The sequence below is a fragment of the Oncorhynchus tshawytscha genome, linkage group LG01, assembly GCF_018296145.1.
Source record: "Oncorhynchus tshawytscha isolate Ot180627B linkage group LG01, Otsh_v2.0, whole genome shotgun sequence".
NCBI classification, from domain to species: domain Eukaryota; kingdom Metazoa; phylum Chordata; class Actinopteri; order Salmoniformes; family Salmonidae; genus Oncorhynchus; species Oncorhynchus tshawytscha.
Genome location: NC_056429.1, coordinates 89,868,028 through 89,892,424, shown reverse-complemented (window position 1 = coordinate 89,892,424; position 24,397 = coordinate 89,868,028). Strand labels below are relative to the sequence as shown.

Sequence of the window (24,397 nt, the reverse complement as noted above, 5' to 3'; positions counted from 1 at the left end):
CTATAGAGTAGAACCTAGTAGTATAGATCTATAGAGTAGAACCTAATAGTATAGATCTATAGAGTAGAACCTAGTAGTACAGATCTATAGAGTAGAACCTAGTAGTACAGATCTATAGAGTAGAACCTAGTAGTATAGATCTATAGAGTAGAACCTAGTAGTATAGATCTATAGAGTAGAACCTAGTAGTATAGATCTATAGAGTAGAACCTAGTAGTATAGATCTATAGAGTAGAACCTAGTAGTATAGATCTATAGAGTAGAACCTAGTAGTATAGATCTATAGAGTAGAACCTAGTAGAATACATCTATAGAGTAGAACCTACTGGAATACATCTATAGAGTAAAACCTAGTGGAATACATATATAGAGTAGAACCTAGTAGTATAGATCTATAGAGTAGAACCTAGTAGTATAGATCTATAGAGTAGAACCTACTGGAATACATCTATAGAGTAGAATATGTCTATAGAGCAGAACCTAGTAGAATACATCTATAGAGTATAACCTAGTAGTATAGATCTATAGAGTATAACCTACTGGAATACATCTATAGAGTAGAACCTACTGGAATACATCTATAGAGTACAACCTAGTAGAATACATCAATAGAGTAGAATATATCTATAGAGCAGAACAGCAGAACCTAGTAGAATACATCTGGCAGGTAGCCTAGTGGTTAAGAGTGTTGGGTCAATACCTGAAAGTTTGGTGGTTTGAGTCACCCAGCTGATAAATCTGTTGATGTGCCCTTGAGCAAGGCAATTAACCCTAGTTGCTCTGGATAAGAGCATCTGATAAATTACAAAAAAAGAATATGTACATAGAGTAGAATCGAAGACAGATGTATTTGATAGGTCTGAATGGTATCATGTCTGCATGACATTTTGAGTGAACAAATGACCGGTAACAAGCTAAATAAATAATCATTATGTCTCAGCCAGTGGTTATATATGGCAAGTGTTTCAATGTGAAGAGAAGTACAGCATGAGTCAAGTGTGATTTCCAACAGCTTGAGCTAACACCTCCATTTCATCTGAGCTTGTTTTAGTCTAACTAGCTTTTGTGACACTGTTCGAGCGCAGGGTTTTGATTTGAGCACGACATAATTGTCCATCATTCTAAGGCTAATGATACCTTGTTATGTCATTGCAATGAAAACAACATTTAAAGCCATCAGACAGCTTTATAGCCCAAATTGTGTTTACACAGGCGACATATCTTTTCCAATTTCTAATCATCTTTCAAACAGGGCTCCAGTTACAAGTTTAAACATCCTACTCATGTAAAAACTGATTAGCTATATACAAACAGAAAACTATACAACTATATATATATATACACAGTGCCTTGCGAAAGTATTCGGCCCCCTTGAACTTTGCGACCTTTTGCCACATTTCAGGCTTCAAACATAAAGATATAAAACTGTATTTTTTTGTGAAGAATCAACAACAAGTGGGACACAATCATGAAGTGGAACGACATTTATTGGATATTTCAAACTTATTTAACAAACCAAATACTGAAAAATTGGGCGTGCAAAATTATTCAGCCCCCTTAAGTTAATACTTTGTAGCGCCACCTTTTGCTGTGATTACAGCTGTAAGTCACTTGGGGTATGTCTCTATCAGTTTTGCACATCGAGAGACTGAAATTTTTTCCCATTCCTCCTTGCAAAACAGCTCGAGCTCAGTGAGGTTGGATGGAGAGCATTTGTGAACAGCAGTTTTCAGTTCTTTCCACAGATTCTCGATTGGATTCAGGTCTGGACTTTGACTTGGCCATTCTAACACCTGGATATGTTTATTTTTGAACCATTCCATTGTAGATTTTGCTTTATGTTTTGGATCATTGTCTTGTTGGAAGACAAATCTCCGTCCCAGTCTCAGGTCTTTTGCAGACTCCATCAGGTTTTCTTCCAGAATGATCCTGTATTTGGCTCCATCCATCTTCCCATCAATTTTAACCATCTTCCCTGTCTCTGCTGAAGAAAAGCAGGCCCAAACCATGATGCTGCCACCACCATGTTTGACAGTGGGGATGGTGTGTTCAGGGTGATGAGCTGTGTTGCTTTTACGCCAAACATAACGTTTTGCATTGTTGCCAAAAAGTTCAATTTTGGTTTCATCTGACCAGAGCACCTTCTTCCACATGTTTGGTGTGTCTCCCAGGTGGCTTGTGGCAAACTTTAAACAACACTTTTTATGGATATCTTTAAGAAATGGCTTTCTTCTTGCCACTCTTCCATAAAGGCCAGATTTGTGCAATATACGACTGATTGTTGTCCTATGGACAGAGTCTCCCACCTCAGCTGTAGATCTCTGCAGTTCATCCAGAGTGATCATGGGCCTCTTGGCTGCATCTCTGATCAGTCTTCTCCTTGTATGAGCTGAAAGTTTAGAGGGACGGCCAGGTCTTGGTAGATTTGCAGTGGTCTGATACTCCTTCCATTTCAATATTATCGCTTGCACAGTGCTCCTTGGGATGTTTAAAGCTTGGGAAATATTTTTGTATCCAAATCCGGCTTTAAACTTCTTCACAACAGTATCTCGGACCTGCCTGGTGTGTTCCTTGTTCTTCATGATGCTCTCTGCGCTTTTAACGGACCTCTGAGACTATCACAGTGCAGGTGCATTTATACGGAGACTTGATTACACACAGGTGGATTGTATTTATCATCATTAGTCATTTAGGTCAACATTGGATCATTCAGAGATCCTCACTGAACTTCTGGAGAGAGTTTGCTGCACTGAAAGTAAAGGGGCTGAATAATTTTGCACCCCCAATTTTTCAGTTTTTGATTTGTTAAAAAAGTTTGAAATATCCAATAAATGTCGTTCCACTTCATGATTGTGTCCCACTTGTTGTTGATTCTTCACAAAAAAATACAGTTTTATATCTTTATGTTTGAAGCCTGAAATGTGTCAAAAGGTCGCAAAGTTCAAGGGGGCCGAATACTTTCGCAAGGCACTGTATATATCTCATTGCAGATAGCAGTTACCAAACATTGAGACGATAAAAAACAACAACATACAACCATGATAACTAATGATTATTCCCATGAATGACCAGACCAGCAGGGATAACAACTTCTTGCCTGAGGCCTGACATTCAATATTAAAAAGGCCTGAGGTGATGAACATTGAATAGTGCAGGAACATATCATACACCACTACAGTAGATCAGTTAATATCTTCCTATGAGACTTTGCTCCTCAACTCTGACAAGGAATTTGAAGTGAATGTTAATTTCTGATGCTTATCAAAGTTTTACTAGAAATATATTTTTCTCTAGCATAAGGGAGGGACAAAACAGTGGACAATGAAGTAGTTGTTAATCAGGTCCTACTAATTTCCCAGAATGACACTCAATACTCCAAACAGCTACTAAAAACAACCCCAAACTGTTTGGGGAATTTTGGGTTAAGCCTATAGAAGGACTCATAATGTCCTTCCGCAGTTATCACATGTAGCCTCAATTAATCAAGCTAACAAACAAATAGGAAAGAGGTGTGGCCCATGAGGGGCCAGCTGCACTCCAAACTTCCGATCCCATGGTTTCATTTCCAGATTGATATAAACTAAGAACAATGGGAGCTTTACAGCAGATTCTTTGTGTGGTTAATGGCAGGAAAATCTGTAATGCTCACAATTATCACCATGAGAATCTTCAATAAAAAGACTAGAACTGCCTGGGCGAAAATGGACAGTGGCTTCACTTGTTGCTGCTTAGTGGAGAGTGTTAGAGAGGTTGACTATTAGGAAGAACTGATTTAGGACAGAGCTTTATATCCACATGACACCAAGTCATTTATAATGTTGTTCTCCTAGCACATGGGCATTTCGCTGTCACTACTGTCATGTCACCTTTCTTCCATTCTTAGACAAGCTAACTTAATTGACAGAGGAAACAGTAGCCCTTCTCAATTTTTGTTTGGATTTTCTTGTGAATTAATTGATGGTCCTAGAACCAACCAAACAATGATTGAGACTGCACTGACAGCACAAACATCTAGGCTATATACAGATAAATGCCCATCTGCTAGGAGAACAACATAATACATGATGTGTTGTCATGTGAATCTGCTAGCACATTCAGTATACAAATCCTAAAATGTGTGCAGCGCTAATCTCTGTTATAGTCCAGGCAGCAGCTTTCATGTTGAGGTGGAGGTATAACTCACACACAGTATCAAACAACGTACTGCAGGACAACAATAATTCAAACAGCTGCTGGACAGGGGAGAAAATGCTTTAGGGACACAGATGCAGAAAAGAAGTGAATAATCCTCAGCTCTTACATTGCCCAAGGAGAATGGCTTGGAGCCATAATGAAATGAAAGTCACAGAAAATGGCACCTCAGAATAGCCCCAGCCATACATCAAATCAATCAAATTTTCTTTGTCACATGCGTTGAATACAACAGGTGTAGACCTTGTCATGAAATGCTAACTTACGACACCTTAACCAACAATGTAGTTCAAGAAAAATGGTTAAGAAAATATTTACAAAATAAACTAAAGTAAAAAATAAAATAAAAAGTAACATAATAAAATAACAATAACGAGGAAATATACAGGGGGTACCGGTACCGAGTCAATGTGCAGGGGGTACAGGTTAGTCAATGTCATTGGGGGGGGGGTAGAAAATACCTGCATATAGGTAGTTTAAACCTGCATATACGAGGTATATTCTACATAGTATATACAGTGCCTTGCAAAAGTATTCACCCCCTTGGTGTTTTTCCTATTTTGTTGCATTACAACCTGTAATTTAAATTGATTTTTATTTGGATTTCATATAATGGACATACACAAAATAGTCCAAATTGGTGAAGTGAAAGAAAATTGAAAAAATGGAAAAGAAATGAAAAAATTCTAAAAAATAAAAAACTGAAAAGTGGTGAGTGCATATGTATTCACCCCCTTTGCTATGAAGCCCCTAAATAAGATCTGGTGCAACCAATTACCTCCAGAAGTCACATAATTAGTTAAATAAAGTCCACCTGTGTGCAATCTAAGTGTCACATGATCTGTCACATGATCTGTCACATGATCTCAGTATATATACACCTGTTCTTAAAGCCCCAGAATCTGTCACACCACTAAGCAAGGGACACTATGAAGACCAAGGAGCTCTCCAAACAGGTCAGGGACAAAGAAGTACAGATCAGGGTTTGTGGAGAAGTACAGATCAGGGTTGGTTATAAAAAAAATACCTGAAACGTTGATCATCCCTCAGAGCACCATTAAATCCATTATTAAAAATTGGAAAGATAACCCTGAAACCAAAGATAACCCTGATAACCAAAGATAACCCTGAAGAAGCTGCAAAGCTCCACAGCGGAGATTGGAGTATCTGTCCATAGGGCCACTTTAATCCGTACACTCCACAGAGCTGGGCTTCACGGAAGAGTGGCCAGAAAGAAATAAGCAAACATGCCAACATGCCAAAAGGCATGTGGGAGACTCCCCAAACATATGGAAGAAGGAACTCTGGTCAGTTGAGACTAAAATTGAGCTTTTTGGCCAACAAGGAAAATGCTATGTCTGGCGCAAACCCAACACCTCTCATCACCTCTCATCAACCCGAGAACACCGTCACCACAGTGAAGCATGGTGGTGGCAGCATCATGCTGTGGGGATGTTTTTCATCGGCAGGGACTGGCGAACTGGTCAGAATTGAAGGAATGATGGATGGCACTAAATGCAGGGAAATTACTGAGGGAAACCTGTTTTAGTCTTCCAGAGATTTTAGACTGGGATAGAGGTTCACCTTCCAGCAGGACAATGACCCTAAGCATAATGCTAAAGCGACACTCGAGTGGTTTAAAAGGAAACATTTAAATGTCTTGGAATGTCCTAGTCAAAGCCCAGACCTCAATCCAATTGAGAATATGTGGTATGACTTAAAGATTTCTGTATAGAAGTGGGAACCCATCCAACTTGAAGGAGCTGGGGCAGCTTCGCCTTGAAGAATGGGCAAAAAGTTCCAGTGGCTAGATGTGCCAAGCTTATAGATACATACCCCAAGAGACTTGCTGCTGTAATTGCTGCAAAAGGTGGCTCTACAAAGTATTGAGTTTGGGGGGGTGAATAGTTATCCACGCTAAAGTTTTCTGTTTTTATGTCTTATTTCTTGTTTGTTTCACAATAAAAAATATTTGGATCTTCAAAGTGGTAGGCATGTTGTGTAAGTCAAATGATACAACCCCCCCCAAAATTCCATTTTAATTCCAGGTTGTAAGGCAACATAATAGGAAAAATGCCAAGGGGGTGAATACTTTCACTATAGGTCGAGGATGGCAGGAAGCTTGGCCCCAGTGATGTACAGGGCCGTACGCACTACCCTCAGTAGTGCCTTACGGTCGGATGCCAAGCAATTGCCATACCAGGCGGTGATGCAACCTGTCAGGATGTGATAGAATAGATGGTGCAGCTGTAGAACCTTTTGAGAATCTGGCGACCCATGCCAAATCTTTTCAGTCTCCTGAGGGGGAAAAGATGTTGTCATGCCCTCTTCATGACTGTTTGGTGTGTTTTGATCATGATAGTTTGGTGATGTGGACACCAAGGAACTTGAAACACTCGACCCGCTCCACTACATTGGTCTATGGCTGCGTTTACACAGGGAGCCAATTCCGATCTTTCCGACCAATTAGTGAAAAAAAAGATTGAAATTGGGCTGTCTGTGTAAATTTCAGCCATAGACAAATGAATGACTGGGACTATACAGAATCCATCTACGATTTGAGATTACTTAAATGTCATCAGTAGTTCTATATCAGCTTCAGCTGTAATGAGACAACAATCAAGACATTTCATTTCAAGAGATAACAAGAGGCCTATAAGACTTTCAATAAAGGACCAGCATGCCTCAGTCAGGCTGATAATTAATGTTTATGAGGTATCAGGAGAATCAGCCAAAATAAACATCACAGATGGAGTACACAGAAATCATGAATGGTATGAAATTGATACTTCCACAATGCTACGTTAGGAGGGTCAAAACACATGTCCGGTCCTATGTGTTTACTGATGCACTTGCCATACAATTTCATCAACCCTTTTTGTAAACTCCAGGCTGTGACTCATACTGACGGGATTCTAGTTCTGTGATGACGTCATTGGAAAGGAGTCTCATAATCAAAAACACTAATACTGTTTGGGCCTTTCGAAAACAGAATTTCGAGTAGCCAAATAACATATGATGAAACTACACACCAAATCAAAAAGCATTCATTCACATCCATCTGTTTGTGTTAAAATGATCAGCCATGCTGTTTGCTCACCAGATGTTTTTCCCATTGTCTTTCTTCATGTGCCACGGGCAACAAGAAAAACATTTGGTCAAGGGGAAATAGGGAGAGGTTTCCTCAGTTGAAGCCACTGGGGAGGGTTTATCCAGTCACTGTGGAGGGCTTACACACTTAAACGCCAAGGTTTTTAAGATCACATGCTATTTGACATATAAGAATTTTCTCACATTTTGTGTAATTGACCAAACATGTGAAAAGCTGACATTGTTATTGCGAATAGTGAAAATTATGGACTATGATTCCTTATAGGAGGGAAGAGAACAGGTAGAGAACAGGGAGTGAACCATTTTGTTTAAGAGAATACATGCCTTGCAAGGTAAACTCATAACTATAACACCTTAGGTTATGTTTTATTGAACTTTTATTTAACTAGGGAGCTCAGTTTAGAACAAATTCTTATTTACAATGACGGCCTACCCCGGCCAAACCCTACCCCAGACGATGCTGGGCCAATTGTGCGTCGCCCTATGGGACTCCCAATCACGGCCAGTTGTGATACAGCCTGGAATAGAACCAAGGTCTGTAGTGACGCCTCTAGCACTGAGATGCAGTGCCTTAGACCGCTGCGCCACTCGGGAGCCCCAATGTGGCTGCACTATAAGCTTATTTAGGCCCTGGAGAATTGAAAAGTCAGGCCTGCATGAACTTGTTAGTAATGTTATTGTTAAAGGTTCAATGCAGCCGTTATTATCTCAATATCAAATCATTTCTGGGTAACAATTAAGTACCTTACTGAGATTCAATACCATAGTACCCTCCAAGCTCATCATCAAGCTGGAGGACCTGGGTCTCAACCTCGCCCTGTGCAATTGGGTCCTAAACTTTCTGACGGGCTGCCCCCCAGGTGGTGAAGGTTGGAAACAACATCTCCACTTTGCTGACCCTCAACACTGGGGCCCCACAAGGGTGCGTGCTCAGCCCCCTCCTGTACTCCCTGTTCACCCACAACTGCGTGGCCATGCACGACTCCAACTCAATCATCAAGTATGCAGACGACACAAGAGTAGTGGGGTTGGTTACCAACAACGTCGAGACAGCCTACACGGAGGAGGTGAGGGCACTTGGAGTGTGGTGTCAGGAAAACAACCTCTCACTCAACGTCATCAAAACAGAGATGATCGTGGACTTCAGGAAGCAGAAGAGGGAGCTACCCCTTATCCACATCGAAGGGACAGCAGTGGATAAGGTGGAAAGTTGTAAGTTCCTTGGCGTACACATCACAGATAAACTGAAATGGTCCACCCACACAGACAGTGTGGTGAAGAAGGCACAACAGCGCCTCTTCAACCTCAGGAGGCATACATATAAAAACACAGGGAAATCACCTTTCTGACTGCACTGGGCCTTTAAGTAAGCTTTGTGGTTGGTATGGTACAGAAGTTGCATCCTGATCCTGATCCACCCTGTTGAACATCTCCCACTGCATTAACTGTGCCATTATTCAACACCACTCACATACTAACTTTGACATCAATACAGCAATGTCTGTTTGCTTGGGCATGTGTGAGCAACTGGGTATTGAACCCAGGTTGTCTGCAAGACTACTGCGTTAGCCCACTGAGCTAAAGCCGTAAGGCATAAGCTCTTAGGGCTCAGTCAAGGTTAGGTTACTTATTGTGTAGGCTATCTTGTTCACCAAACCTATATGTCCCTACTCTCTTTTGAAAAGAAAACAGATGTACTGATCAGTATCTCTTCCATTGAAGATGTAGTTGATAGCGCTATAGCCCAGGGGTGGACAAACTTTTTGGCTCAAGGGCCACATCGGATTGTGAAATTCAATGGAAGGTCACATTTTTTGGGGTGACCAATTATTTGTTAAAATCAGTTTGCAGGGGCCTCCCGAGTGGCGCAGCGGTCAAAGGCATTGCAAGGCAGTGCTTGAGGTGTCACTACAGACCTGGGTTCGATTATACATTTTTTTTTATGTCTCGCGGGCCAAATTGAAGTGCAAAACATTGATTGTTTGTTCAATAGTGAACTGTTATTGCGCCGTACAAAAAAAATCGAGTACAACACGTACGTCCCCTGATCCAGAGCTGTGTTGTACTCGATTTTTTACGGGTTAGGGTTAGTTCACTATTGAACAAACAATCAATATTTTGCATGTCTTCCGGTTTGCATTGTCATTTAGTTGTGTCTATATTAAACAGGGTTAAAATATGAGTAATTGTTGAGTCCATCACTGATGACCATAACGTAACCGTTAGTGATACAAAGTATTCGAGTCTTGTCAAAGTAAATGTTACTTTCGTTTCGCCTCCAGCAGCTTGTTACATGTACATGCATTCAGAATCAGCTGCAATGATGTAGCTGCATATGCACGAGCACATTGGAGTGATGGGAAATAAGACAGATATTTTTCCGGCAAACCAACACAAACTTGTTGAAAAGCTACATTTCAATAGGGTAAAGTAAAATATATATATACATATAACGAGTGAAAATTGTCAGGCATCGACTTCCTAAACAATTAGATAGCGGTACGCGCTTGAACGAGGAAAGTAGACTCACCACCGCTCGCATTTTGAGACAAGGTAGAGACAGACGTCTGGCCCATTCTGTCTTCAATTGACCGAAAAAGCAACAATCACTCTCTCCCCGAGGAACTTTTTTTTTCACCACAAAATCGTAGCCATCGCCTAATCCTAAAGTTCATTTCACCTACTTCAGGCAGTGGACAATTGTTGGGATAAAACTCTTGAAAAAACCGCTGGGTCTCAAACCACTGATTCAGCTCAAGAATTCCTGTCATTCCTTTATGCAGATTAGTCTACTACCCGTCAGAGGTCGAGGGGAGGCATTCTCTGTAGCCTACCTCCCCAACAGCCTACAACTGAGATGTAGATACCAGGATTTCATCCATACAGTATAGAGACATTTTTCGAACACACAGTTACTGACACCACAATATCATTCCAGTGTTCAAAATCTTGAAATTCATGTCAGTTTGATGTTTGCAAACATCAATTTCTAAAATCCAAATAATCATGGCATAGTTTTAGTAACTTAGTAATACATATAAAATCAACACAAATCTTCAAACAGGTCTTTGAAAACTGAATAGAAAGTTAGTTTAATACTATATTTGGGCAATGGAAATCTTAAATCTACATATTATGGCTACCTGCAAAACTTTCTTACACTGTTACAGTCATCTGAATTGTTCCTCTTAGGCTACGATTTCCTGAGATGAAGAACAAAGCCCTGAGTGAGCTATATGGTCAGTGGGTGGGAACCTCTCAGGAAGGCTCTCCAATTCCCGCCCAGAGCTGACGGAAACCAGCCCTCTCCTGCCTCCAGATCCTCCCTGAGCATTGTGTCACAGGCAGCTACACTGTGAACGCCTCACCATAACCCATCTCCTCGTCCTCCCACCTCCTAAACCATCCTCCTAAACCGTGTACAGTATCTCTGTTATTACAGCACACAAAGGCAGCACTGTACAATGAGCATATGCTGTTACTTTGGCCCTAAATGCTACTACTAAACTAAAAGATCACCACCCCTGAGCTTGTTCACACCACTTAAAAATACACCAAAGATGGCTGGCTCTATTTCCTTTTGAGGCATGAGGCTCAACCCCTGAGTGGACCTCTGTTGCAGTGAGCTCCAGCTTTTGACATGGGCGATACCATTCTGATGTGATAGTACTCGCAGGGGCCCTATGGCAGGTCCTCAGCTGACACTCTAGCTGTGTGATGTGTGTTATCAGGAGATAAAATACTTTCACATACCAAAACATGGATATACTAAAACATCCAGCACTGTCACACACACTGATTACAGCCTACACATTGAGTAAGAGCATTGCCATTGTACATATAGGGAAACTGTGAATGTAGATACATTGTAATGTGCAAATAACTATCGTAATGTTGACAAGAGGGATCATTATAATCATGATTAATGACATGAATGTATGTACACAGTAGGGTCTATGGTGAGTTGATAGATACAGAGTATCTGAGAGAGGTTGTAAAAATCCATTGACCTTTGCAGACTGTTTGGTTTAGGTGCAAGGCTGACATCTACTGTTCAATGAAAATTCTGTCAACAAGGATATTCTAGAAACCATGCCATCGATCAATTTAACAGCAAAAAGGTATGGACAAATCTTTAAGTAAAAGGCAAAATCTTTAAGAAAAGTCTTACCAAAATGTCCCAAAGTACATACAGAAACATAACATTAGCCTTATATTATCAAACACGAATCAAGGCTCATACATGCTTCTAACAAGAAAAGCATTGCCAGTCAGCTTTAAGTAAAGTGGCACATTGCTCTTGAGATGAACGCCTGCCGTGGCATAGGGAGGAAATCACTAACGACTATAACCAAAGTGCAGTCTAAGTGCATATGGCAGACTAGATCCTCTACCACTCAACCTCTCCACAAGAACCCAAATACAGCCCTATGAATCTATCAATGCTAATACACTGATCCCCCAGACAGCCTCACTACTTATCCTCTGTGCCTTCCGTCAGTTCCTGAATGTATTGATAGGAGATGTTGGCAACACATAGCCTACTTTTACAAATCACTAGGTAAATACTTTAAATACTAGGTTATAATCTGTACAAAAAGTATATTGTTTCAATACGTGAAAGGTAGTTCTGTATGGCCTAATCACTATTCTATGCTAGTATCAATTACTACTCAGTATAATCCTAGTTATTCATTATGAAGAAGGCCCAGTAGTAGGAAGGGAAATGGATAATGGATATACAGTACCAGTCAAAAGTTTGGACACACCTACTCATTCCAGGGTTTTTCTTTAGTTTTACTATTTTCTAAATTGCAGAATAATAGTGAAGACATTAAAACCATGAAATAACGCATACGGAATCATGTAGTAACCGAAAAAGTGTAAAACAAATCAAAATATATTTGTGCCTTGTTAAAAGTTCATTTGTGGAATTTATTTTTTCTTAATGCGTTTGAGCAGTTGTGTTGTGACAAGGTAGGGGTGGTATCCAGAAGATAGCTCTATTTGGTAAAAGAACAAGTCCAATTATGTCAAGAACAACTCAAATAAGCAAAGAGAAACAAAGGCCATCATTACTTTAAGACATGAAGGTCAGTCAATACAGAAAATTTCCAAAACTTTGCAGAAAGTGCCGTCGCAAAAACCATCAAGCGCTATGATGAAACTGGCTCTCATGAGGACTGCCACAGGATAGGAAGACCCAGAGTTACATCTGCTGCAGAGGATACATTCATTAGAGTTACCAGCCTCAGAAATTGCAGCCCAAATAAATGCTTCACATAGTTCAAGTAACAGACACATCTCAACATCAACTGTTCAGAGGAGACTGTGTGAATCAGGCCTTCATGGTCGAATTGCTGCAAAGAAACCACTACTAAAGGACACCAGTAAGAAGAAGAGACTTGTTTGGACCAAGAAACACGAGCAATAACATTAGACCAATGGAAATCTGTCCTTTGGTCTGATGAGTCCAAATTTGAGATTTTTCCAACCCCCGTGTCTTTGTGAGATGCAGAGTAGGTGAACAGATAATCTCCACATATGTGGTTCCAACCGTGAAGCATGGAGGAGGAGTTGTGATGTTGTGGGGGTGTTTTGCTGGTGACACTGTCTGTGATTTATTTAGAATTCAAGGCACACTTAACCAGCATGGCTACCACAGCATTCTGCAGCTATACACCATCCCATCTGGTTAGCGCTTAATGGGACTATCATTTATTTCTCAACAGGACAATGACCCAAAACACACCTCCAGGGTGTGTAAGAGATATTTGACCAAGAAGGAGAGTGATGGAGTGCTGCATCAGATGACCTGGCCTTCACAATCAACCGACCTCAACCCAATTGAAATGGTTTGGGATGAGTTGAAGCTGGTTGAGAAAATGCCAAGAGTGTGCAAAGCTGTCATCAAGGCAAAGGGTGGCTACTTTGAAGTAGCTCAAATCTGAAATATATTTGTTTAACACGTTTTTGGTTCCTACATGATGCCATATGTGTTATTTCATAGTGTTGATATCTTCAATATTATTCTACAATGTAGAAAATAGTAAAAATAAAGAAAAACTCTGGAATGAGTAGGCGTGTCCACACTTTTGACTGGTACTGTATGTCTTTACAATGTTACAATATACCCCACTCATTGACTAATGGATATATGTATTTATGTTATTACAGTATACCCCACTCATTGACTAATGGATATATGTATTTATGTTATTACAGTAAACCCCACTCATTGACTAATGGATATATGTATTTATGTTATTACAGTATACCCCACTCATTGACTAATGGATATATGTATTTATGTTATTACAGTAAACCTCACTCATTGACTAATGGATATATGTATTTATGTTATTACAGTAAACCTCACTCATTGACTAATGGATATATGTCTTTATGTTATTACAGTAAACCTCACTCATTGACTAATGGATATATGTCTTTATGTTGTTACAGACTCAACTGGATATATGTCTTTATGTTGTTACAGTAAACCTCACTCATTGACTAATGGATATATGTATTTATGTTATTACAGTAAACCTCACTCATTGACTAATGGATATATGTATTTATGTTATTACAGTAAATCTCACTCATTGACTAATGGATATATGTCTTTATGTTATTACAGTAAACCTCACTCATTGACTAATGGATATATGTCTTTATGTTATTACAGTAAACCTCACTCATTGACTAATGGATATATGTCTTTATGTTATTACAGTAAACCCCACTCATTGACTAATGGATATATGTCTTTATGTTATTACAGTATACCCCACTCATTGACTAATGGATATATGTATTTATGTTATTACAGTAAACCTCACTCATTGACTAATGGATATATGTATTTATGTTATTACAGTAAATCTCACTCATTGACTAATGGATATATGTCTTTATGTTGTTACAGTAAACCCCACTCATTGACTAATGGATATATGTCTTTATGTTATTACAGTAAACCTCACTCATTGACTAATGGATATATGTCTTTATGTTGTTACAGTAAACCTCACTCATTGACTAATGGATATATGTCTTTATGTTGTTACAGTAAACCTCACTCATTGCTAATGGATATATGTCTTTATGTTATTACAGTAAACCTCCCTCATTGACTAATGGATATATGTCTATATGTTGTTACAGTAAACCTCACTCATTGACTACTGGATATATGTCTTTATGTTATTACAGTATACCCCACTCATTGACTAATGGATATATGTCTTTATGTTATTACAGTAAACCTCACTCATTGACTAATGGATATATGTCTTTATGTTGTTACAGTATACCCCACTCATTGACTAATGGATATATGTCTTTATGTTATTACAGTATACCCCACTCATTGACTAATGGATATATGTCTTTATGTTATTACAGTATACCCCACTCATTGACTAATGGATATATGTCTTTATGTTATTACAGTATACCCCACTCATTGACTAATGGATATATGTCTTTATGTTATTACAGTATACCCCACTCATTGATCAAAAAGGTAACAGGATGTCCAAGTGGAGGAAAAAGGGAACGAGTCATAAATGATTAACCAGCAATCTCAGCCAAGGTAATTATTGTTTATGTGGTGCTTCTTAGTTCTTCCTCTTTTTAGATGATTTCTTTATTAACCTCTAACTTCGAGGTGAGTTCCTATGTGTTGGTAAACTTTGTTTTATATTACCTAGACTGTATCTGTCTAAAATGACAGTAAAACCATAGTTCTAATCTGTATTGTAGCGTAGAGAGGATCATACTTTGTCTATGATGTAGTCTACTTTAAGGTGAATATTTTCAGAACAACATTTGATACATTCAGATTGGTCTCATACTATAGGTTCTGTTTTGCATATAGATTAAGTGGAGCAGACTGGGCCATTTGTCCATACAGGTAATTGCTATTAGGTCCGAAGAGCAAAGGTCTAGCTTCTCTATCAAGCACTGTGAAATGATGGGATCGTCATTGAGTGTGTCTAGTTGCTAGTCACAGTGCATTCAGATTACCGGCTGCAGTACAATACACATTGATGTGAATGTAATGTGATGGACCAAGCTAATATTATATGTTATGCATGCCATTCCATAGCTAGCCACAGGTAAAAAGGCAAAAATGACTATCATAATATGAGACAGAGAGGTGCAAGCATGTCCTCATCCCAGTGGTAGAGACTTGATGGTAGTTGTGCATGAAACACACTTTTTTTTTAAGTCATAAAATTTAAACAACTGTATGTTTTGGATGTGCAATTTGCACCATAGTTTGAATTGTCTCACCATTGTGGGACAATTCAAAGTATGCTGCAACCTCAACGTTTCAGAGAATTTTACATACCCAAATCAAAAGTGATTACATACTTGTGCCATACATACAGTATTTGTATGTTGAGAAAACCTTAACATTGACACATCAGAATGGGTTACTTTATACACAGATTAGATTTGACCTTCTCCACAAGCAAACTATTATTGAAACTGATATCAGTTACGTTGTTACTTTGTTTGGATAGCAGGTATCTCTCATTACTGGACCACTTCACTTCCTACTCTGAAATGTTGTATGTACTGTATACAAATCAATGTGTCATCCTGTCTATAAGTAGTTTATTTTCCCTGGTCTGGATGGCTCTTATTTTGAAATCTAGGCTGTTTAAAAATAGCTCATTGCAGAGCGAATCGAGAGCATTATATTTCACAGTGCAGAGACATCGGGGCTTATGATCACATAAATGTCCAATATGAGAGAGAGGAGAGCAGCAGCAGCAGACAGCCAGAGACAGAGGTCTACCCACCCATTGCTCATCCACGTCAAAATAGACCATGACGATGTCGGACTGTTTGTCTTCATTGAAAAATCACTACCACTATCTGTAGCAAATGACAGATCTGATTTTCCTCAATTGGCATCCAATTGTTTTTGTTCAGACATGCTGCTAAGCTTATTGATGTGTTGTACATTAAAGATGTGGATTGGCTCAAAACCGTTGGCTTAGTTAGTGTCATTGATTTTCACGATTCTTACAGTTACTTTGGTCCATTACACTGTTTGGACTGAGACTGATCTGTTACTTCATATGCTGTCACACTGTACTAAAGCTGTTTCAATTACAAGTTCAATTGAAAGGACAACGTAAGACTAGACAAAATAACATTTGTAAGACTGCATTGGTTAATTCCCCAATGGAAGTAGTGCGACATTTCCCGCCATTGAGTACATCTATTCTGGGATAGGGTTGGTTGTGACAGAATAAAGTAATGCCACAGGGTAGCCTTTAGCTTTGTTGAGCATCAGGGTTTTCTACAACACTGCTGAATCACTGTGGTCTGAGGCTATGCAAATGTGGACAACCTGATTCATATGATACCATATACAAATTCTGTTTTGCATTGTAAAACACAGATTGAAGAACACAATCTAAGAACACATCTAGTCAAATGGCTACCCAGACTATTTGCATTGCCCCCCTCCTCTCTCCACACCATTGCCACTATCTGTTGTCATCTATGCATTGTCACTTTAATTAACTCTACCTACGTATGTACATATGTACATACTACCTCAACTAACCGGTGCCCCCACACACTGACTCTGTACCTGCACCCCCCTGTATATATTGTTATTTTTACTGCTGCTCTTTAATTACTTGTTACTTTTATCTCTTATTCTTATCCGTATTTTTTGAAACTGCACTGTCGGTTAGGGGCTCGTAAGTACCGGTAAGCATTTCACTGTAAGGTCTACATCTGTTGTATTCGGCGTGACTAATAAAATTTGGTATGATTTGATTTGACAATCTACTGTTAAGAATCCACCTGGACCATGTGAAATCATGTGTAAAGAAATATACATACTGTACCTATAACAGACTCACAAAGTCATGACATATGGCTTCGTATCTTATCTTTCTATACATCACATCATAGATCAATACTGCAGTATTATCACAGGTGAACTTGACTTATATTTCTATCTGGGAGATCTATGTACCTAGCCCTCCGTGTCAGTCCAATTTCTCCACTAGAGAAAGTTAGCAGTTAAGATAGGAGTTATGACATGAGTTAACAAACAGTGAAATGTTATGACATTCACAGTGTGGCAAACTTAATTAAACTTATCAAATGGCATTGACTAAATATAGACTGACTGTAATCCACTACAAGACACAGAGTCATCATACCCTGTCACTAGCTGTGACTACCCTGTCACTAGCTGTGACTAACCTGGCACAGGCTGTGACTAACCTGGCACAGGCTGTGACTACCCTGTCACTAGCTGTGACTAACCTGTCATTAGCTGTGACTAACCTGTCACTAGCTTTGACAACCCTGTCACTAGCTGTGACTACCCTGTCACTAGCTGCGACTAAATTGTCATTAGCTGCGACTACGCTGTCATTAGCTTTGACTACCCTGTCACTAGCTTTGACTACCCTGTCACTAGCTGTGACAACCCTGTCACTAGCTTTGACAACCCTGTCACTAGCTGTGACTACCCTGTCACTAGCTGTGACTACCCTGTCACTAGCTGTGACTACCCTGTCACTAGCTGTGACTACCCTGTCACTAGCTGTAGCTATATAATATGTTATGAGATGATGAATATAATATTCTTAGAGGTAATCTCTCTAAGTGATAAGGCTTTATGTGTATCTTTAAATAATCAAATAAGTACAATACAAACCAGGTTTTTAAACAATTTAGGCACAAGCTAAGTTATTTAAACAACTCTAATCCAACAAAATGACATTACAGGAATGGGTTTTTGCCTGGCAGTGTTCCCTAAACAGCTGATCTGAATACACAGAGGGAAAGTCAAAAACGTTTCTCCTCAATAAGTAGGCTGGATAGCAATCTCAACTGTCTCTAGGCAACCCTCTTCATGCATAGTCCAGGGGCAATGTATCCAATAGAGAACTCCTACTACCAACTACTGTAACAGCACACACACAACAATCACAAGGACAATAAATTCTCTCTCACACACAAATACACACAGACACAAACAGGAACACAGACACACACAGAAACACAGACACACACAGAAACACAGACGCACACAGACACACACAGAAACACAGACGCACACAGAAACATAGACACACACAAAAACATAGACACACACAGAAACATAGACACACACAGAAACATACACACAGACTAAAGGGGACTCACGAGCATGCTCCATGACTGGAAGAAAATGATCACCCTTGTGAGCTGATCCTTTCTTTTCCTCATAACTCTCTGTCCCTCTCTCCCTCCCTCTCTCTCTCCTCCTAGCCCTCTCTCTTTCCCTCCCTCTCTCTCTCTCCCTCCCTCTCTCCCTCCCTCTCTCTCTCCCTCTCTCTCTCCCTCTCTCTCTCCCTCTCTCTCTCTCCCTCCCTCTCCTCCCTCTCTCCCTCCCTCTCTCTAACCCTTCCTGTGCAGGGAGCTGGCTCTCTAATGTTCATCAGTGCTCCTTGCTGCATGCCTCTCTGCAGTGGACATGACCATGAAGCCAGTGGAGGCTGCTGACGGGAGGACAGCTCATAATAATGGCTGGAATGGAGCGAATGGAATGGCGTCAAACACATGGAAACCATGTTTGATGTATTTGATACCATTCCATTGATTCCGCTCCAGCCATTACAACGAGCCCGTTCTCCCCAATTAAGGTGCCACCAACCTCCTGTACATGAAGCAGCCCAGTGAGCACAGGCAGGGGACACAACAACCATTACCTCCATTAGCAAGGCTTGATTGAGCCAGTCTGGAACCATCAAATAGAGCCTCCCTGTCCACTGAGGCTTTTAGCTGCAACCTGAGGCCACAGGGAGGAAGATAGAGAGAGGGGGGGGGGCTCTGCAACCATCATTAAAGCCAGACTGATTTCATTACTGCTATTCACCTAAAAAAAAAGATTGTCTCTGCACCCCAGACTCCATGTGTCAATACCCATCACGACGTTCAGAGGCAGAATGGAAAGTTATGTGAGGTTGAAGTCGGTCAACAAGTGGGTTTGAGGGCTGTGTGGAAAATCTCTGAAAAAAACAGTTTAGTCTATTTTGAAGCGCAGTGTTGAAATTAGCCAACGTTCTAAAAGGAATGAGTCATAGTAGCTGATATTTTCTTTTCTGGCAGCAGACACTTCAGAGTGGGCTTTCAGAGAACAAACACTTGAGGGTATTTAGATCTCAGGCTCAGCCAGGAGTCTATAAGAAGGCTGTAAATGGCATTGCACTATAGAACTGAGCAAGCATACAGTATGAAGCCTGGGCAGGTAAGGGTACATTTCATTGTTAGGATAATCTCTCATGGACAGATGCAAGTAACCTAATCAAGAATCTTACGCAATAATGCAAGATTTTAGTACCTGGTGTTCTAGATTATTGTTAGGCTATTGACAAGATAACGGCTGAAAGTGCTGCCACTTAAGAATTTCACTCACAACCTGTCTAGTCTCCCGGGAACCAGCACCTGATAAGGTAGCTAGTAGCTAAAGAGCCATGGGGGTTGAGATGAGAAGAGGCCTCCAAGGCTTCCAAAAGCTGCCATGTCCTTAGCCCTTTATGGTCCTAACAAGTCCTTAGCCCTTTATGGTCCTAACAAGTCCTTAGCCCTTTATGGTCCTAACAAGTCCTTAGCCCTTTATGGCCCTAACAAGTCCTTAGCCCTTTATGGTCCTAACAAGTCCTTAGCCCTTTATGGTCCTAACAAGTCCTTAGCCCTTTATGGCCCTAACAAGTCCTTAGCCCTTTATGGTCCTAACAGGTCCTTAGCCCTTTATGGCCCTAACAAGTCCTTAGCCCTTTATGGTCCTAACAAGTCCTTAGCCCTTTATGGTCCTAACAGGTCCTTAGCCCTTTATGGCCCTAACAAGTCCTTAGCCCTTTATGGTCCTAACAAGTCCTTAGCCCTTTATGGTCCTAACAGGTCCTTAGCCCTTTATGGTCCCTAACAGGTCCTTAGCCCTTTATGGCCCTAACAAGTCCTTAGCCCTTTATGGTCCTAACAAGTCCTTAGCCCTTTATGGCCCTAACAAGTCCTTAGCCCTTTATGGCCTAACAAGTCCTTAGCCCTTTATGGTCCTAACAGGTCCTTAGCCCTTTATGGTCCTAACAGGTCCTTAGCCCTTTATGGTCCCTAACAGGTCCTTAGCCCTTTATGGCCCTAACAAGTCCTTAGCCCTTTATGGTTCTAACAAGTCCTTAGCCCTTTATGGTCCTAACAGGTCCTTAGCCCTTTATGGTCCTAACAAGTCCTTAGCCCTTTATGGCCCTAACAAGTCCTTAGCCCTTTATGGCCCCTAACAAGTCCTTAGCCCTTTATGGCCCTAACAAGTCCTTAGCCCTTTATGGCCCTAACAAGTCCTTAGCCCTTTATGGCCCCTAACAAGTCCTTAGCCCTTTATGGCCCTAACAAGTCCTTAGCCCTTTATGGTCCTAACAAGTCCTTAGCCCTTTATGGTCCTAACAGGTCCTTAGCCCTTTATGGTCCTAACAAGTCCTTAGCCCTTTATGGCCCTAACAAGTCCTTAGCCCTTTATGGCCCTAACAAGTCCTTAGCCCTTTATGGTCCTAACAGGTCCTTAGCCCTTTATGGTCCTAACAAGTCCTTAGCCCTTTATGGCCCTAACAAGTCCTTAGCCCTTTATGGCCCCTAACAAGTCCTTAGCCCTTTATGGCCCCTAACAAGCTTGATGACTCATTTAGAACGCCAAGTAAATTATAGCAATCTGAACAAGGTGCAAACTTGTGCCCTGCTAACTCTCCCTGATGGTGCTAAAACTGAACTGCATTATTAAAGTAGCTGCATATACTCAATACTCACATAGGTCATATTTGAGAGTCAAAGTCCATGTTAAATTTCTGCCAGTGTTTCAACACATGATGTAATTGAATGTATTTAATCATTATTGTGAGAACAGCATTATTACAAGTTATGTTGACAAATATCCTCCATGTCCTTTTGGTCTTGCGGATATTAATGACCAACAGTGTGACATTAACTGAGCTGGGTTACTGTTTGACAACTGGGTCAGCTCTACTGGGATGGAAATTGCATTTACATAGTTTTGAAAGTGACAGCGGAAACAAGTTTGTATTTTTAGACTCTTTAAGGAATGATAAACACAGTGAGCCACTGACCTGGCACAGTCAGGTTGTTGTGTAACTTAAAGTCACACCGTACCGTATTAAAGGTTGAGTTTTACTATGCTGGAACTTGTAACCCATGGTCATTGGACAAAGTATGTGGCCGCAGAATAGATGCAGACCCATGATGACGAGTCATAACTATATATATATGTATATATATATATATAAAAGACATCAAAGCAAAATAAAATATTTACAAGCAACTGAAAAAGATATGGGAAAATATCCTATCGGCTTTCAAAGATAACCAGGGCAGCATGGAAATCAGTGATGAAAGACCCCTCTCACAAAGATAACCAGGGCAGCATGGAAATCAGTGATGAAAGACCCCTCTCACAAAGATAACCAGGAAAGACCCCTCTCAGATAACAGGGCAGCATGGAAATCAGTGATGAAAGACCCCTCTCACAAAGATAACCAGGGCACCCCTCTCACAAAGATAACCAGGGCAGCATGGAAATCAGTGATGAAAGACCCCTCTCACAAAGATAACCAGGGCAGCATGGAAATCAGTGATGAAAGACCCCTCTCACAAAGATAACCAGGGCAGATTGGAAATCAGTGATGAAAGACTCCTCTCACAAAGATAACCAGGACAGACTGGTCTGTTACTTCATATGCTGTCACACTGTACTAAACCCAGACTGGTCTGTTACTTCATATGCTGTCACACTGTACTAAACCCAGACTGGTCTGTTACTTCATATGCTGTCACACTGTACTAAACCCAGACTGGTCTGTTACTTCATATGCTGTCACACTGTACTAAACCCAGACTGGTCTGTTACTTCATATGCTGTCACACTGTACTAAACCCAGACTGGTCTGTTACTTCATATGCTGTCACACTGTACTAAACCCAGACTGGTCTGTTACTTCATATGCTGTCACGCTGTACTAAACACAGACTGCTACAGCATGGAAATGAGTGATGAAAGACCCCTCTTACAAAGCGACCCTTTGTGTGTTTGATGCTGAGTCTTTTGGTATTGCCGTCTCACAGGGCCACGATTTTGCATTCAAGGGAGCAGAGAGCTTTAGGCTTGGAAAGATGATCAAGGAAGATGTTCGAGGTGTTTTCCCTGCCTCCCCCACAGGTCGGTGGGGGTAAACCCAGGAATACATGTCTTCTCATGTCGCTGCCTGAGGTACAGCCTGAGGTACAGACTCAAAAATATTTATTTACTGTAACTTTATGCAGGGAGACAGAATACTTCATAATGGCAGGCCCTTCAAAACCGAGGAGATATTGAAGTTTGAATTTCAATGTCTTTATTCCAGAAGCTTCCCTCTGTATGTGTTGATCATCACAACTCAAGATGAGGACATGACTCCAAAATATTGACAATAAAACAGGAATGGAATGGATCTGGAATGAATATCAGCCAAGTCCTCAAATCGATGAGTGGATATGAACGACATCTGAGGGAAGATCATTTCAGGGGAAGGGAATTATGTGATGTTGTTCAGCGGCATTGAAATAGTCCCAGCCAGCTAGAGACAAATTAATATTGCGCTTCAGTCGGAATCACTCTGAACTGATCTTAGTTAGAAGCAGACATCTGCACCCACACAGCTGCCTGCATAGAGATACTGTATCACGTTCTAATTATATTTTTATGGCCAACTGCTTAGATTACCCCTCTTTCACTTTCAGTTCCTTCCCAGTCTAGAGATTGATTAGTGTCAGAGGAAGATCACTTCCCTTGGTTCCACTCTACCAACACTGCAGTGACTACAGGTCCTTGTGAGGAGTTGTACTTTCCCAGAAAATGGGGTTACCTTAACTAATCCAGTTGTAACCATAGTAATTAACACACAAACATAGCATGTTTTGATGTTCATTGATACTACCTTACCAGACCAGTTAGAATTGTCGAGAAACCAACAAGACTGCTACAGTACAAACGCTCTTAGAATGTAGTCTGAGAATCATTTACATGATATGCAGTACCAGTCAAAAGTTTGGACGCACCTAGTCATTCAAGGGTTTTTCTTTATTTTTTACTATTTTCTACACTGTAGAATAATAGTGAAGACATCAACATTATGAAAAAGCACATATGGAATCATCTAGTAACCAAAAAATTGTTAAACAAATCAAAATATATTTTAGATTTTAGATTCTTCAAAGTAGCCACCCTTTGCCTTCATGACGTATGACTGCAGAATGCTGTGGTAGCCATGCTGGTTAAGTGTGCCTTGAATTCTAAATGAATCACAGACAGTTTCACCAGCAATGCACCAACACACCATCACACCTCCTCCCTCATGCTTCACAGTGGGAACCACACATGCAGAGATAATCATTTCCACCGGTCTAATGTCCATTGCTTGTGTTTCTTGGCCCAAGCAAGTCTCTTCTTATTATTGGTGTCCTTAAGTAGAGGTTCCTTTGCAGCAACTCGACCATGAAGGCTTGATTGACGCTGTCTTCTCTGAACAGTTGATGTTGAGATGTGTCTGTTACTCTGTTACTCTGTGAAGCATTTATTTGGGCTGCAATTTCTGAGGCTGGTAACTCTAATGAATGTATCCTCTGCAGCAGATGTAACTCTGGGTCTTCCTATCCTGTGGCGGTCCTCATGAGAGCCAGTTTCATCATAGCGCTTGATGGTTTTTGCGACTGCACTTGAAGAAACTTCCAAAGTTCTTGAAATGTTCCCTATTGACCGATCTTCATGTCTTAAAGTAATGATGGACTGTCGTTTCTCTTTGCTTATTTGAGCTGTTCTTGCCATAATATGGACTTGGCATTTTACCAAATAGGGTTATCTTCTGGATACCACTCCTACCTTGTCATAACACAACTGATTGGCTCAAACGCATTAAGAAGGAAAGAAATTCCACAAATGAACTTTTAAAAAGGCACACCTGTTATTTAAAATGCATTCCAGGTGACTACATCATAAATCTGGTTGAGAGAATGCCAAGAG

At 40.5% G+C, this 24,397-nt stretch overlaps 1 protein-coding gene across 4 annotated transcripts in view; it reads right to left on the bottom strand.

The window, feature by feature from the left end:
• Window positions 1-24,397, bottom strand: part of LOC112234618 (phosphatase and actin regulator 2) — a 74,340-nt gene that overhangs the window by 43,286 nt on the left and 6,657 nt on the right. Inside the window, exon 1 of one of the 4 annotated variants that reach the window (XM_024402844.2) lies at window positions 18,502-18,561. The exons of 2 other annotated variants lie outside the window; for them this stretch is intronic. In XM_024402844.2, coding sequence (XP_024258612.1) covers window positions 18,502-18,514 — 13 coding nt within the window. In that variant the 5' untranslated portion in view covers window positions 18,515-18,561. Of the gene's footprint in view, window positions 1-9,832; window positions 10,089-18,501; window positions 18,562-24,397 lie in introns of those variants that run through there. One more of the 4 variants, XM_024402843.2, reaches the window with a different exon arrangement.